Source organism: Erpetoichthys calabaricus, chromosome 2 (genome assembly GCF_900747795.2).
Source record: "Erpetoichthys calabaricus chromosome 2, fErpCal1.3, whole genome shotgun sequence".
NCBI lineage: Eukaryota > Metazoa > Chordata > Cladistia > Polypteriformes > Polypteridae > Erpetoichthys > Erpetoichthys calabaricus.
This window is the reverse complement of record NC_041395.2, coordinates 101,851,390-101,868,551: the sequence shown is the minus strand read 5'-3', so window position 1 is coordinate 101,868,551 and position 17,162 is coordinate 101,851,390. Positions and strand designations below refer to the sequence as shown.

Below are 17,162 nucleotides of genomic sequence, written 5' to 3'. Positions count from 1 at the left end.
GCTGAGCTGTATACAGTACCTGTGAGTTGGTAAGAGTTTGGGATTTAAGACATTTTGTTAAGGACTACATATTAAAGAGTATAAAGGGGAACAACATAAAATCAGAGAAATGTGTTAATATGTCAAATTTGTTATTGTTAGGATAGGATGCAATTGCATGTATCCTGCAAAATAAACAGGATACATTTATCCCTTCATAACAGAGTTATCTCAGTAAAAAAAAAAATCTTAGAATGATAAATATAATTTTGGCAAAGCAGTAATCCTATGACATGTTATGCTGCATTTGACAGAAGAGTTTTCTGATCTCTCACATACTGTATTACAACACTTCGTTTCCTGATTAAAATTATAATTGCTTTGCGATGACAGCCGTGGAAGCAGAGGTTAGATCTATCTTCACTGTTGTTTATTAGTTAATCACACAGTATATCTATAAGTACTTTATAACCTACTGCTCTTCATTTGTTTCATTATACATATAACTTTAACAGCAAATAAAGCATTATGTGCCTTCTTTTACTGAAAAAGGTTAACTGTGACTCAGTTCAGTAATGATGTAAACAGGAAGAATGTGGGGATCCACAAGACTGTTCACATGTGATGCAGTTTACTTGGTAGAACAAAACCAACCAGAGTTGTTAAAATATTTTAATATACACATGCAGAGTGCACAAATGAGCTTGTACTAACCTGCATGAACACCTCCATCACCATATCTGAGCTCTGATAGAATGTAAGCAGTACCTGCAGTTCCATGCTGAATGCTTTTTCTTTAAGTTCTTATTTACATCAAAACAGAAGAACTTTTATTAGGTGGTCTCCTGAAATTTTATTACCACTGCACCCTGGAAATCTTCAGGACTGATTTTTCAAATTTAATGCAAATGCTTCCCGCATCATGCTCTTCAAAACAATGACAAAATAAACTGAAAATCAAAGTAACTCAGACTTTGCAATGTTCCCACAAGGAAATGAGAAATAATAATGTACCACTAAGAAGCCTTCTTACAACATTTCATTATATATCCACCAAGTGTCCAGTCGGGTGTCACGGTGGAGCAGTGGTAGCACTGCTGCCTCGCAGTTGGGAGACCTGGGTTCGCTTTCCGGGTCCTCCCTGCGTGGAGTTTGCATGTTCTCCCCGTGTCTGCATGGGTTTCCTCCGGGCGCTCCGGTTTCCTCCCACAGTCCAAAGACATGCAGGTTAGGTGGATTGGCGATTCTAAATTGGCCCTAGTGTGTGCTTGGTGTGTGGGTGTGTTTGTGTGTGTCCTGCGGTGGGTTGGCACTCTGCCTGGGATTGGTTCCTGCCTTGTGCCCTGTGTTGGCTGGGATTGGCTCCAGCAGACCCCCGTGACCCTGTGTTCGGATTCAGCAGGTTGGAAAATGGACGGATGGATGTCCAGTCATCCCTGGATGTGGTGCTATTTCATTACAAGGAACACTCAAACAGAGTGGGAGCTTTGTGGCTGAGGATCTGAACTGGTGTCTGGAAGTTTGCTAGTTCTAATCCCATTACTGACAGAAGGGATTAGCAAAGTTCTTAACCTGTTCAATGCCTGATACTAATCCAAAGGTTTTGCAAAAAAACAATTTCCCCTGAGATATTAATAAAGTATATAATAAAAAAACCCTAATTTACTCACACCAAACGTGCCAATTAACATAAAAAAACGTGGGTGAGGAAGTCGGGGGAAATAAACAACAGAGGAAGAATATGGACACTCTCTACTGGCTGTGTTCAAAGTGAAATTTTAACCCAGAATTCTAGAGCAGTTTCAGAGAACCAGTGACTTAGAGCAAAAAGAGCATTTCTTTGTTACAAGCCTGGTTGTGATTTTGGATGTTAAATGATAAGGTTTAAATAAACAGCTTTTAAAATTGCAAGCACAGAAACTGTATTATATACAATATCTTCAATTTTTTCTTTTCTCAAAATAAAAGAGGTGGACTTACCATATAAAAATAGGTTTAACAGGGTGAAGAAAAAGCATGGGGGTGGTGGTTTTAAAAAAGAAGGGTGCTACTCTTACCTTAAAAATCAAATCCTTTTTTCCGTAGCGTAGTTCTTTCAGTTGTGCTTGTATTTTCTTGGACTGCAAAATGAAGATAAGAAAATGTACATTAGCCAGTTTCAATATTAAAACTGCCTTTAGAGCTGTCACTCACTTTCCGGTAAGCTGTTTAGGTTCTTCTCTCCATAGTGTCAGGTATTGCCAATATTTACAAAAGCTCTTTTAGAGACTCAAAACAAAAAAAGAGCATTTCTCTGAAGAATGAAAGTTAAAAGGCAACCAGCTACTGAAGCATTTTTTGAGGTGCAAAAGAGGCTCGGCAAAACCAATTTACTTGATTCTTAAAATGTTATTACATGTCTCTCTGCTTCCCTGTGTTTTAATGGTCTATCTGTACTTATGCAGTATATTATTTTTTTCTTTTATGTCTGTAAGATTGGTTAACCACATTATTTATACACTCTATCTGTATTTGGAGACTTTATTTATTATATACAGTGCAGTGAATAAACAGTTGAAGAGATCAAATGTAAGTACCTCTGACGATGTCACTACAGCTTGGGCCTTGTCTATCCAAAAGCCGAAGAACGGACAGTATTGAGAACGGTGCCCAGTTGAAGAAAGAAAGCACAGGTGCAGACAGGGTCAAGCAGGGGCAGCATTTTCCCCAAAAGCTGGCACAAATGGACGTCAGGTAATGTTAAAAAATACAAAAGAGGACTGGTAGACAAGTAATGGGAAGTCAGTACTCTTTTCCTGGCACCAAGATTATGGAGTTTCTGGATCTCAGATTATTAACAAGTAGTTAAGGGTTGAAAGGGTATGGACAAGCTTGCAGATCTATAGTAGATGAAAGGACCAGAGTCTTGTCAAGAGTCTGCTGAACTTTTTGGTATTTAGAATGTTATAATTGCTCTCATTATTTTTCATAAGAGGGTACTTCTGTTGATTACTTAAAAACTACAAGTTTATCTGGACTGAATGTGTTGTCTACAGTATTATTTATATATCAAGCATCATGTGCATTCAAAGTGTTAGTCCCAATGATGTTTTTCTAGGGTGTAGGAGTGAAGGCAGGTACTCTTCACTTATCCCTGCTGACTCTTGCTTTACCAGTTTTTCTTGATTCAATCATGTCTTACCATCTATGTGGTATACATCTTATGTGTTTGACTACACCACCCTGGGCCCTAAATTAATATCTGCCCATCCAGCAGGATTCAGGAGAAGTGAGCTTTTTACATAAAGAACTTTAAAACATCGCCCTACCCGGGATTGGTTCCTGCCTTGCACCCTGTGTTGGCTGGGATTGGCACCAGCAGACCCCTGTGACCCTGTGTTCGGATTCAGCGGGTTGGAAAATGGATGGATGAATGGACTTTAAAACATTACAAAAATTTAGATATGGAACAAGATGATCTGAGGTGGTGACCCCTAATGGGAGAAGAAGAAGAAGAAGAAGAAGAAGAAGAAGAAGAAGTTTGTTCAGTCTAGTGAAGTTTGCCAGTCCTATGCACGTAATTTCTCCAAAATAACATCAAATCTAGTTTTCATGGTCACAAAAGTCCTATTGTCTACCACAATTTATGGTAACTTATTCCATGTGTCTATGGTTCTCTGTGTGAAGAAATACTCCCTAGTATTTCTGTGAAATGTACCCTTAACAAGTTTCTAGCTATGTGTCTGTGTTTTTGTTGAACTCAATTTCATGTAACAATCTCGATTCTCTATATTAAATCCTTTCACAATTTTAAACACTTCACTCATGCCACCTCTTGCTGTCATTTTTTTCAGCTGGAAATGTTCAGCTTAGTTAAGCTTGGCATTACAATTCACTTTACTGATTCAATTCGTTTGAAATACCCGTTTAAGTGAATCGATTCTTTCATTTGATTCATTTAGAGTGTGATGTATTTGAGTCTGACAGCATCGCAAATATATAATTTAAATAATTTGTTCATTATTTTGACAGATATGTATTATATATTGAACACGATAATTTATATATCATTATCCTGCTTCTGTATACAAAGCGTGATAAAACATTTAAGATGCATAATTAAAATAAAGTGTTTTAGAATCAAAAGTGAATGAGAATTGCACAACACATAATGATTCGTTTGCAAATTAAATGAATGAGAATTATTAGACTGTGTCTAAGGAAGTGACTCGTTCACGAATCAAATGAGCTAAGACTCATGGTTCAGGAAGTTCTTGCATATGCACTTAAAACATCTACCAGCAAAATGGAAGGAGCTGATGACATCTCACATGACATACATGTGCTTTAGTACTTAAGCTCCACAGATCTGATCCATTTCTGTTAAATTGTTTTTTATGATTAACTGAAAAGAATCATTCAAGAATGAATGAATAGTTTGTGAATCACCCATTGCTAGTTCAACACTTTTAATGTTTTCTGACAATTCATCCCCTGCAGTCCTTGAGTCAGCCTAATCACACCTCTATAGCACTGCATAATCTTTTTTGTAGTCCACAGATCAAAACTGCACACAGTACTCCAGAGCAGGCCTCACTGGTACATTATGCACATTAAGCATATACTCCTTGGACTTATACTCTTTATATCATGCTATATAACCTAACATTCTTTTAGCCTTCTTTATGGATTCTGAACACTTTCAGGAAGTTAATAGTGATAAGTCCACCATGACTCCTAAATACTTCTCATAAGCAGTATTTTAAATTTTCAGAACTCCCATTGTGTATTCAAATCTATCACTTTTACTTTCTACGTGTAATACTTTTCATTTTCTTAAATTTCATCTGACACAAATCTGCCCAAGCCTGTATCCTGTCCAAGTCCCTTTGTAATGATTCAACCGATTCTAGATTATCTGCCAATCTGTCTATCTTGGTATCATCCACTTCCCGGGTCCTCCCTGCGTGGAGTTTGCATGCTCTCCCCGTGTCTGCGTGGGTTTCCTCCCACAGTCCAAAGACATGCAGGTTAGGTGCATTGGCGATCCTAAACTGTCCCTAGTGTGTGCTTGGTGTCTGGGTGTGTGTGTGTGTGCCCTGTGGTGGGCTGGCACCCTGCCCGGGATTTGTTCCTGCCTTGCGCCCTGTGTTGGCTGGGATTGGCTCCAGCAGACCCCCGTGACCCTGTGTTAGGATATAGCGGGTTGGATAATGGACAGTTGGATTGATGTTATTTATAATCCTATCCAAATCATTAAAAATAGGAATAGTCCTAGCAATGACCCATGAGGGACACCACTCTGAACATCACCCAAGATAAGGTTCCTCAAACTATATTCCTCTAATTCCCTTGTTTGAGCCAGTTCTGCATCCATCCACACATTAATACCCTGAACTCCCACTTCTTTCAGTTTCACACCCAATCTCTCATGTGGCACCATATTAAATGCTTTCTGAGTCAAGATTAACAATATTATATGTACCACTTTGAGCGTACCCTTTTGTTGGTTCCTCATAGAATTCCAGTATGTTAGTAAATCATCGTCATTTAATTTCCCAATATGGGCTAATACCATGACGATTGCTAAATAAACACTTTATCATGATAATGTACAATGCACTACTTCCTTGTCTCTTCATTTTGCTCATTTCATTCTAACATCCTTATGCCATATGCTGAATTACAAATGTGACATACTGTAAATTCTATGTTTTATGCTGAATTAACATTTTCATATGCTCACCTTATCTTATATTAACTCATATTATATTAATTTTAGGATAATCTAATTTGGTGGGCAGCAGAATGGAACAGTGTTAGTATTGCTGCCTCACAGTAAAGAGACTTCATGTCCCGGGTGTTCCCTGCATGCTGTTTGCATGTTCTCGCCTTGTCTATGATGGCTTTCCTCCAGATGCTCTGGTTTCCTTCCACAGACCACTGACCAGGTGCCCTGCAACTCTGCCCTGAATAAACAACTTTGGAAGATGGATGGATAATCTACGTTTTGTTTTCTATCCAATAAAACAAAATTTATCAGTGTGTCAAACAGAGGTAACATGATTCATGTTGGTTGAACATGCAACAAAGAATGTCAGGGCACTTTTTATGCGATTACATCTACAATTACTACAACACTACTACTACTATAGTGCAATGAGAAAATTATGTCTTGTATTACTTACAATGGAAGAAAGTTAAATTTACCCTGACAGCAAAAACATTATTTTTTAGAGCCATACATCAGCTACCCTTCTTTAAAGCAATCAATGAAAATGCAAGCCTTTTAGGCATTTTAACAGTTCTGCCTGACTACTTGTTTTTATTTATGCTGTATCATTTTCACTATTTGTAAATTAGTGGCAAAGGAGAGTTTGAATTTGTTTGGCTGGCAGGCTTGCTATATGGTTGTTATTTATAATTTACTGTGGGTGGATTGCACTGATATTCTATTTCCAAATGTAAATGATGCAAACGATTCACTCATTTGCAGACCCAAGGTATACTAATGTGAAATGATAGGGAGCTGGAGGTGACAATGACAGAAAGAGGTGCACAGCCAGAACCAGCCCTGGATGGGGTGCTAATCCTTGACAGGGCTTGATGCACTTACAAATCATTCAAGATTTTCTGAATGCACAGACTTCCTTCTAAATACTTAAAGGCCCTCTGGGATGCATAACCCCTATCTTCATAATCACATTATGGTTTTTGCAGGCATTCGAGATTTTTAATAGGTCACAATTCATATAGAAGTCATAGAACTCAATAGCACATCCAAAAAGCTGAATGTATATCAAGAAATACATTCTGTGACACGTGGCTCTGAGGCTAGGGATCTGCACTGGCAATCGGAAGGTTGCCGGTTCGAATCCCGCAAATGCCAAAAGGGACTCTGCTCTGTTGGGCCCTTAAGCAAGGCCCTTAACCTGCAATTGCTAAGCGCTTTGAGTAGTGAGAAAAGCACTATATAAATGCAAAAAATTATAAAAAAAAAAAAAAAAAAAAATTATTATAATGTTAATCAGAAAAATGGAAAATAGAGCAGGAGGCATTTACACACACCTCTAAAAGCATAGATAAATAATTGAACTGTTGTTTTTCTTAGCATTTACTACTTAATACTGTATGTTAACACATAAAGTCATTTTTTTCTTTTTTTTGACCTGTTTGAGCTTTTCATGCAATAGACAAAGCTGTGATCAATTCTATAATAAAATCTTCAATCTTAAAAAGCTATCAGGAAAATAAGGAGGATTCTTGAAAATTAATTAGCTTAGTAAAAAAGTACCTGTTTATATGGATTCAATGCATTTTAATATGAATAAAGGTGAAAAGTAATAAAAGCAGGAAGAAACTGAATAATGTATCGCTTTGGGGCATAGAGGTGACCTGATTTTAAAAGAGAGAATCAGGTTCAGTACTCAAGTGCTCAATTTACTAACTTCTTGAGACAGACATTTATTATTTTGTCAATGGACAGAAACTTACACTATATACATAAATGCAGTTTGATCTGTTCTTAACAATATTTTCAAGTAGTTTTGCGATACTTCAGACTATAATACTTCTCTGCAGGATGCTGCCAGTTTAGTACTATCACCTGGTAGTCAGAAAAACAGCTGACTCTGTAATGTTTTTAATCATTGAAAATTCAATTGATCACTAGGTGCTTTATCACACAGTCATGTCAGGTCACAATATGATTTTGCAACAAGTATACAGTGCATCTGGAAAGTATTCACAGCGCATCACTTTTTCCACATTTTGTTATGTTACAGCCTTATTCCAAAATGGATTAAATTCATTTTTTTCCTCAGAATTCTACACACAACACCCCATAATGACAACGTGAAAAAAGTTTACTTGAGGTTTTTGCAAATTTATTAAAAATAAAAAAATTGAGAAAGCACATGTACATAAGTATTCACAGCCTTTGCCATGAAGCTCAAAATTGAGCTCAGGTGTATCCTGTTTCCCCTGATCATCCTTGAGATGTTTCTGCAGCTTAATTGGAGTCCACCTGTGGTAAATTCAGTTGACTGGACATGATTTGGAAAGGCACACACCTGTCTATATAAGGTCCCACAGTTGACAGTTCATGTCAGAGCACAAACCAAGCATGGAGTCAAAGGAATTGTCTGTAGACCTCCGAGACAGGATTGTCTCGAGGCACAAATCTGGGGAAGGTTACAGAAAAATTTCTGCTGCTTTGAAGGTTCCAATGAGCACAGTGGCCTCCATCATCCGTAAGTGGAAGAAGTTTGAAACCACCAGGACTCTTCCTAGAGCTGGCCGGCCATCTAAACTGAGTGATCGGGGGAGAAGGGCCTTAGTCAGGGAGGTGACCAAGAACCCGATGGTCACTCTGTCAGAGCTCCAGAGGTCCTCTGTGGAGAGAGGAGAACCTTCCAGAAGGACAACCATCTCTGCAGCAATCCACCAGTCAGGCCTGTATGGTAGAGTGGCCAGACGGAAGCCATTCCTTAGTAAAAGGCACATGGCAGCCCGCCTGGAGTTTGGCAAAAGGTACCTGAAGGACTCTCAGACCATGAGAAGGAAAATTCTCTGGTCTGATGAGACAAAGATTGAACTCTTTGGTGTGAATGCCAGGTGTCACGTTTGGAGGAAACCTGGCACCATCCCTACAGTGAAGCACGGTGGTGGCAGCATCATGCTGTGGGGATGTTTTTCAGCGGCAGGAACTGGGAGACTAGGCCGGATAAAGGGAAAGATGACTGCAGCAATGTACAGAGACATCCTGGATGAAAACCTGCTTCAGAGCGCTCTTGACCTCAGACTGGGGCGACGGTTCATCTTTCAGCAGGACAACGACCCTAAGCACACAGCCAAGATATCAAAGGAGTGGCTTCTGGACAACTCTGTGAATGTCCTTGAGTGGCCCAGCCAGAGCCCAGACTTGAATCTGATTGAACATCTCTGGAGAGATCTTAAAATGGTTGTGCACCGACGCTTCCCATCCAACCTGATGGGGCTTGAGAGGTGCTGCAAAGAGGAATGGGCGAAACTGGCCAAGGATAGGTGTGCCAAGCTTGTGGCATCATATTCAAAACGACTTGAGGCTGTAATTGCTGCCAAAGGTGCATCGACAAAGTATTGAGCAAAGGCTGTGAATACTTATGTACATGGGATTTCTCAGTTTTTTTATTTTTAATAAATTTGCAAAAACCTCAAGTAAACTTTTTTCACGTTGTCATTATGGGGTGTTGTTTGCAGAATTCTGAGGAAAAAAAATGAATTTAATCCATTTTGGAATAAGGCTGTGACATAACAAAATGTGGAAAAAGTGATACGCTGTGAATACTTTCTGGATGCACTGTATGTGCAAGAGTGTCATATACTGGATTTAATATTTTTTATTAACAAAACAACAAAATAATAAACAACCTAATATGGAATTATATACTGTATGAGTCCTAGAAAGTTCATGCCTTCTTAAGACCATGCCTTACAGGCTGTCAATCCACAGGCTACTGACGCAGCAATAATGACTCTTACCACATCTGCAAATCCATATGAGGACTGGTTTGGGATGCTGTCTTATCATAGTAAAATACAGTAAATCAAACATAAAAAAATGAGATCATAGTTGCTAAAAAAGTTAATGGACAAAATTAACCAGATATTACGTATGTTATATACTGCTCAAAAAAATTAAAGGAACACTTTTTAATCAGAGTTAGCATCAAGTCAATTAAACTTCTGGGATATTGATCTGGTCAGTTAAGTAGCAGAGGGGGTTGTTAATCAGTTTCAGCTCCTTTGGTGTTAATGAAATTAACAACAGGGCACTAAAGGGGCAACAATGAGACAACCCCCAAAACAGGAAGGGTTTAACAGGTGGAGGCCAGTGTAATGGGCTAGAATTCAGTATTCTAAAGAAAATGACATTTGTGTGTGTTGCTTAGTGTAATGGGCTATAAACCAGTGTTTTAAAGAAAAGGCAGAATTTCTGGAAAATTCTGCTACAGGTTATTGTTGATGGCTATCTATAGGACATAAATATTTACCTGCCTTGCTATAGTCAGACTGCTTTGATTTAGTATCTCATCTACACACAATGTGGGGACACAGAACTGTCTGCTTCCTGTCTGAGTTCTGGGGACATTGGTTTCTAATCAATTACTCAAAGTAAATGTGTTTACACTATTTGTTATGCAGAGGAAATTGGCTTGCACCATTGTTACACTGATTGCCATGTTGATCTATGCAGAAATTGAAGCATTTATATATTTCTGGGTAAAGTAGAATACAACAGAACAGAGAAGTATGGTCTGGGACTTGTGACTGCTGCCTGCTTCTTTTATGCTTTTCTTCACCATATCACTGTGGCTACACCCTTTAGCAACAGTGGCTTGTACCTGGTCCAGGTTCCTCTAGGCCTGAGGTTGGTAACACCGCTGACATTTTTCCCTCCTCATCTTTTCTGACTGTTTTTTCACTAGTTTTGAATTTGACTATGGTCAGTGTCACTACTGGTAGCATGAGGCGATACCAGGACCCTACAGAGGTTGCACAGGTAGTCCAGCTTCTCCAGGATGGCACATCAATATGTGAATTGCCAGAAGGTTTGCTGTGTCTCCCAGCACAGTCTCAAGGGCATGGAGGAGATTCCAGGAGGCAGGCAGTTACTCTAGGAGAGCCAGACAGGGCTATAGAAGGTCCTTAACCCATCAGCAGGACCGGTATCTGCTCCTTTGGGCAAGGAGGAACAGGATGAGCACTGCCAGAGCCCTACAAAATGACTTCCAGCAGGCTACTGGTGTGAATGTCTCTGACCAAACAATCAGAAACAGACTTCATGAGGGTGGCCTAAGGGCCTGACGTCCTCTAGTAGGCCCTGTGCTCACTACCCAGCACAGTGGAGCTTGATTGGCATTTGCCATGGACAATGTTATGCTGCCTGTAACATTGCTCAGCATGACCGATTTGGTGATGGGTCATTGATGGTCTGGGGAGGCATATTCATGGATGGATGTACAGACCTCTACAGGCTAGACAATGGCACCTTGACTGCCATTAGGTATTAAATGAAATCCTCTGACCCATTGTCAGAACCTATGCTGGTGCAGTGGATCCTGAGTTCCTCCTGGTGCACGACAATGCCTAGCCTCATGTGGCAAGAGTAAGCAGGCAGTTCCTAGAGGATGAAGGAATTGATACCATTGACTGGCCTCCATGGTCACCTGACCTAAATACAATTGAACACCTCTGGGACATTATGTTTCGGTCCATCCGAGCTCAGTGATGCCCTGGTCCAGATCTGGGAGGAGATCCCCCAGGACACCGTCATCTCATTAAGAGCATGGCCCCCCTACCCCGACGTTGTCAGGCATGCATACAAGCATGTGTGGGCCAGACAAACTACTGAGTACAATTTTGAGTTACTGCAATGACATTTTGGCAAAATGGACTAGCCTGCCGTATCATTTTTTCACTTTGATTTCTGGGGTGTCTTTGAATTCAACCCTCTGTAGGTTGATAATTTTCATTTCTATCAAACGATGTGGCATCCTTTCGTTCCTAACACATTACCCAGTCCATATCAGTATAGATATCCAGCAGGATTGTTTTTCCCCATTGAGATCTGATGTGTTTTCAAAGTGTTCCTTTAATATTTTTTGAGCAGTTTATATTTTACAAGAAGGACATGTACTGTATATTTCTCACCTCTTCTGCATGGATACCACAAAGCTTGCTGCCGGACAAGAGCTTGTTTTTCAGGCTTTTGTTCTGAGGAAAAAAAAAAGAAACAATTAAACACATAAATAAGTCATATAATTGATAATCCTTAAAGTGAGATACAGTATAGTCATGGATTAAATCAGGATGATTTCATTTGTTGCTTCCATATGCCATAAGCAAGGACATACACAAACACATATTGTGTTGTACTGTACTACTTAGTTCCTGTCATTGACTTAAAACTGTATTTCCTTTCATGTATTATGTATTAGTGAATGATTTCTCTGTAAAAAAAAAGAGATTTTGTTCTTATAAACTTAACAAGTGTAGTCTGATCAACATACATTTTTCACTAGCCGATATTCACCTTAATCTGGAGATACAGTATCCTTTGATCCATTCCACTATCTATCCATTTTCCAAACACACCTATTTCAATACTGGGTTGCAGGATGCAGGTGCCTAACCTGGCTGCATTGGGCACAAGGCAGAAATCAACTCAGAACAGGACATCAGTTCATGACAGGATATCTGCACATATGTGTACTCATTTTTACTGGGCCAGATAACATAACTCAACATGCATAGGAAGGCCATAACAATCAGACATTTTTCCAAGATTTCTATCCCCGTAATGAATTATACCTTCTATCATGGTGTGGAAATAACAAATACAGTTAAAAATAATTGAAGAAAGAAAAGCATAATCTACAGCGGTACTTGTAAAGTTAAGTTATTTCACAACTATCAAATAAGACTGACACAAAGGGCAACTCTATTCCTAATGCATGAAAAAACAGCAACACATTTATTCTCCCCTGGCTCACTTTTGTTATAGTCTGTATTAGGGTAATTATTTATTTTTATCTTGCATGGATTACACATTTTACTATGGAAATTGAGTAAATAGTACACATTTATATTATCCATTAGAAATAAAAATGACTTGCAGTATTCTAAGCCCCATGCTTCTCGCCTTGTGTACTCCATGGGGTTTTTATGTGTGAATTGATTTTCATAATAAAGATGAGCTTGTCTACAGTTTGTTAGTTGTATGAATTTATTTTGTGTTTGATTTACCAGTAGTTATCAGTCTTTACAAAGACCTTTAACCCTTGTTGTCTAAAGTATTCCATAAGTGTTATGCAATTTTGATTGTGCAACCTAGTAATTTTATGGTTTAATTAACACATAAAACAGTGTAATGGGCAAAATAGTTTGGATAGCATCCCGGCTGGATGACTCTTTAACCTGTCTGGGAGGCCCCTTTAATGGAAGGATATGGGTGGATGGGCATCCTGACCAGGTTGGTTAGTTTCTTTTGTGGTTTGGAGGTTATTATAATAGATGGACAGGATAAGAATGCTTTCCAGGGTCATGTGCTTCCCTAGTACACTGGGTGGTGACGTCCCTCTGGCATGCATTCCATTTGGATACCCGGAGGGCTGCATGGGAATTAATCACATTAAGAAACTTTCTTACTTTCACCTCCGTAACATATCCCGTGTTCGCTCCTTCCTCTCCTTCTCTAATGCTGAGAAACTTGTCCATGCTTTTATCACATCCCGCATTGATTATTGTAATTCCCTACTGGCAGGTGTCCCTTCTAATCTTATATCACAGCTCCAGCTTATTCAAAACTCAGCTGCAAGAGTCCTTACTCGAACCAGCAGCAGCGAGCACATCACACCCATCCTGCTCTGCCTTCACTGGCTCCCTGTGTGTTACAGAATCGAATATAAAATCCTACTAATAACCTACAAAGCCTTAAACGACCTCGCGCCAAACTACATCAGTGACCTTCTCCATCACTATGTGCCTGCCCGCCCACTAAGGTCCTCTGATTCTGGCAATCTTGTTGTACCCCACACTAATCTACACTCCATGGGTGACAGGGCCTTCAGCTGTATAGCGCCCAGACTCTGGAATGACCTACCGAAATTAATCAGGTCAGCTGACTCCATGAATTCTTTTTAAAAACAACTCAAAACTCATCTATTCAGGAAGGCTTTTAGCTCTACTTGACTTTATTACCCTTCTCTCAATTTACTTCTCTGTCAAGATGCTCATGTAACCTGTGTGTGTGTGTGTGCGAGACCATCAATTATGTTGTATGTTTTTTTTTTTTTCAGAATTCACTGTCTTAATCTTCTTTATTTATTTATCTGGTTTGTACAATGCTATGTACTGTATACGCTGCTGTTCTTTATTATATTCTGTAAGTGCCTTGAGCATGGGAAAGGTGCTATATAAATAAAATTTATTATTATTATTATTATTATGGGAATTGTAGTTTTGTCCTGTTGGGGTTTTTGGGTACCGCTAGGGGAAGCTGGAAACAGGATCTCCTTTCACAGGGAGGTTCTGCCTGATCCAGAGGGACTTCCTGGATGCAATGTGATAGCACTGGAAGTACTTCTGGGTCCGGTATAAAGGAGGCTGCTTTGCTTCACCCGGGAGAGTTTTCAGACAAAGCTCACCTGGGTGAAGTGGCGAAGGGAATTGTCGTATTGCTGGAATTGTGGAGTGCATTGAGGTATTTGTGGCAATAAATCTCATTATTGGAGTCTGAAACTGTGTCTGTGCATTTGTGTTTGGGGTGCTACAATGCCCCCTGGTGGTTCCCAACAGTCACTGTAAATTCCCAGTAATTACACCAGACCTTGGACTGGGAAGTTGCCAGGTCAAATACAGAATGCCAGCCTATTTCACTCCAGCTTTGTTCACAAAAGGTCTCATTCTAACAATTCCTTGGATGCATAAAAGGAAGCTAATAGTTACTAGTCACCTTCAACAGCAGGTTAAGTGCTGTTATTTTTGTATTTATATTGATATATTTTTTGTTTTATTTGGCCAACTGTCATAAATACGGTCAAAGGGCAGAGAGAGCATAGTCTTACGACGTGTTCTTATGAAAGGAGGCCGGAGGACATGGTTCATATCATTAGATGTACTAGAATTCTTTGTAAAAGCCACAAAATGTGACACTCTCTTTTGTCTAGCATTTTTCTGCAAGGAACATTTTTGGTAGCAGCTGTTAAGCCAATAAATGTCTAATCCTTTCAGTTAAAGAGTTCATTAGGAAGCACAAACACTGTGTCAGGTTCTTTAGCCATTTAATTGCATTTTTTGCACTCTGTTTCACTTTTGTCATTTGCCTATGCTTTACTTTGTTTTGATTGCTACTGATCTTCCAGTGTTTCCAGGTATCCAGGATGACCACCATGTTACAATGTCACAGGGATGTGGTTGTGGATATGGTATATGATCCACACAAATAATGCTCCTTTTTTGTTGTATTAGCTATGTACTAATTTTACCATTGCTTTGGTGATGTCGTTTCAGCTATATTTTATAGTCTCTTAAGTTGATGATTGATCTCTTGTTTTAACATGTTTTGGACTCAACTACATTAGATTGGTCTGTTACTCTAATTAAACTAGAAGTGATTGGCATGACCATAAAATCTTTATGGTCTTATGGTCTTGGCACCCATCTGTGGCCCTGTAGAAAGTCCTAGAAGTAAGGTCAAGCTTTTCTGATTTTTTTAATTGCCAAATTCTTTACTGTTGTATTTGCTGAAATTTTTAAATATTTTTCCATCCAGTCTTTCTAGCACAATATTCTTTGTTGTATTTGTAAGCCTATTTTAATGTTACTGCTTCTGTTTCCTTTGTTTAAAGGGGTGTGAGATATGGCCGGCCATTCATCCCGGCCAATGCCCCCAGGCCGCCAGATGGAGCCCTCCTTGCAGCATGGAGGTGCCCCAAATGCCAGCAGGGAATCATGGACAGTGGAGTTATAATGCACAGCCCTGCTGGATACCATGGGGGCCGCCAGGAGTCGCTGCAGGGAGGCCCAGGAATTTATATTTTCCGTATAGCCCGGAAGTATTTCCAAGTCACGGGAACAGAAGAAATGATATACTTCCGGGCTGAAGAAAAAGAGAAGTTTTTACCTGACCTGGATAATCACATGGACTGAGGGCTCAGAAGCACTTCCAGGTCAAGGACTATAAAGGACTGTGGGAGATCCCAGACAGGGGAGCTGAGTTGGGAGGCAGGGTGGCTAAGCGTCTGGGAATGGAGGATTGTTTATTTGAATATTGTTTATTGGAGATTTGTGGAGTGGAGGGTGCTTCGTGCACATTATTATTATAATAAATTCATTTTTGGACTTTTATCTGGTGTCTGACGTCTGGTCTGAGGGTTCAAGGGGTCGACAGTGCCTCTATTTGTCACAGGGGCCAAACAGATATGGAGGTAGAACACAGAAGTGCTGGATGTGATAAAGGCTATGAAGGAGGCAAAGAAGACATGGAACCAGTCAGGGAGGGAGGAAGGCAGAGAAATGTATAGGCAGACAAACAAGGAGGCAAACAGTGTAGTGGCAAGAGCCAAGGCACAAGCTTTGGAGGTGTATGAAAAATTGGATAAAAAAGAGGGAGGGATAGAGAATGATTTTTAGAATAGAAAAGGCTAGGGACAAATCTGTAAAGGGTTTTATTCAGATAAAGCAGATGAAAGATGAGCAAGGTGTGGTCCCGACTAAGCATGAAAGAATCAAAAATAGATGAAAGAGGTACTTTGAAAAGTGCTGAATGAAGAAAATCCAAGGGTAATACTTGGGAAAAATGTCCCAAGTAAAGGGCCAGTACCAAGAAAAAGGATGGAGGAAATAAAGGAAAAGAATGAAAAATTGAAAAGAATGAAAAACAGAAAGGCAACAGGACTGGACGAAATACCAGCAAACGTGTGGAGGAGTTTAGGACATGAGGGAGTAGATGTGTTGTGGGATCTAATGCAGAAGATCTATAAACAGGAGAGAATACCTGAGTGTGGAGGAACAGTGTGATTGTGCCCATTTATAAGGAGAAGGGTGATATTCAGGATTGTGGAAACAATAGCGGGATAAAGCTGATGATTCACACAATGAAAATTTTGGAAAGGGTAAAAGAGAGAAAGATTAGGAAAGAGACCACCACAGGGGAGGATCAGTTTGATTTTATGCCAAGGAAGGCTCATAGAGAAGCATTGAGAAAAACAGAAAGGTTTGCCTAATTTCTTTTGAACAATGTAATGTTTTTATTGTTATTTAGAAGATAGTTTATGTAATTACATGCCCACATTGAATTGGGTTAAATCAGTCTCTTCAAAGCCCTGTCTAATACAACTGTTAGATTCTGATTTTTCAGTTTAGTCATATGGATTACTAGAGTTTTGCATCATGAGCTATTTCCTGATTTTTTCCGTCTCCCTGACACTGCCAATAATCAGGCTACTCAACACCATATTTGAAAATATTTGTATTTTTCCCCTATGCTAGCTGATTGTGACACAATAGACACCAGAATATTAGGATAATCTAATGAATTGCATTATCTGATTTAGTCCTTGTTAATAATGATAGTTGGGGGGACCAGAATATGGTGAAATCTTGATTCCGTGAGTTCATGGATTCATTTTACCAGGCATGAAATATATCCAGACTGGTAG

General features: G+C 39.5%; 1 protein-coding gene across 1 annotated transcript in view; it reads right to left on the bottom strand.

The window, feature by feature from the left end:
* luzp2 (leucine zipper protein 2) overlaps positions 1-17,162 on the bottom strand; it is a 709,194-nt gene that overhangs the window by 148,085 nt on the left and 543,947 nt on the right. The window contains exons 6-7 of the mRNA XM_028794214.2: positions 11,653-11,715; positions 2,037-2,099 (exon numbers count right to left, since the gene is read on the bottom strand). Coding sequence (XP_028650047.1) covers positions 2,037-2,099; positions 11,653-11,715 — 126 coding nt within the window. The remainder of the gene's footprint in view (positions 1-2,036; positions 2,100-11,652; positions 11,716-17,162) is intronic.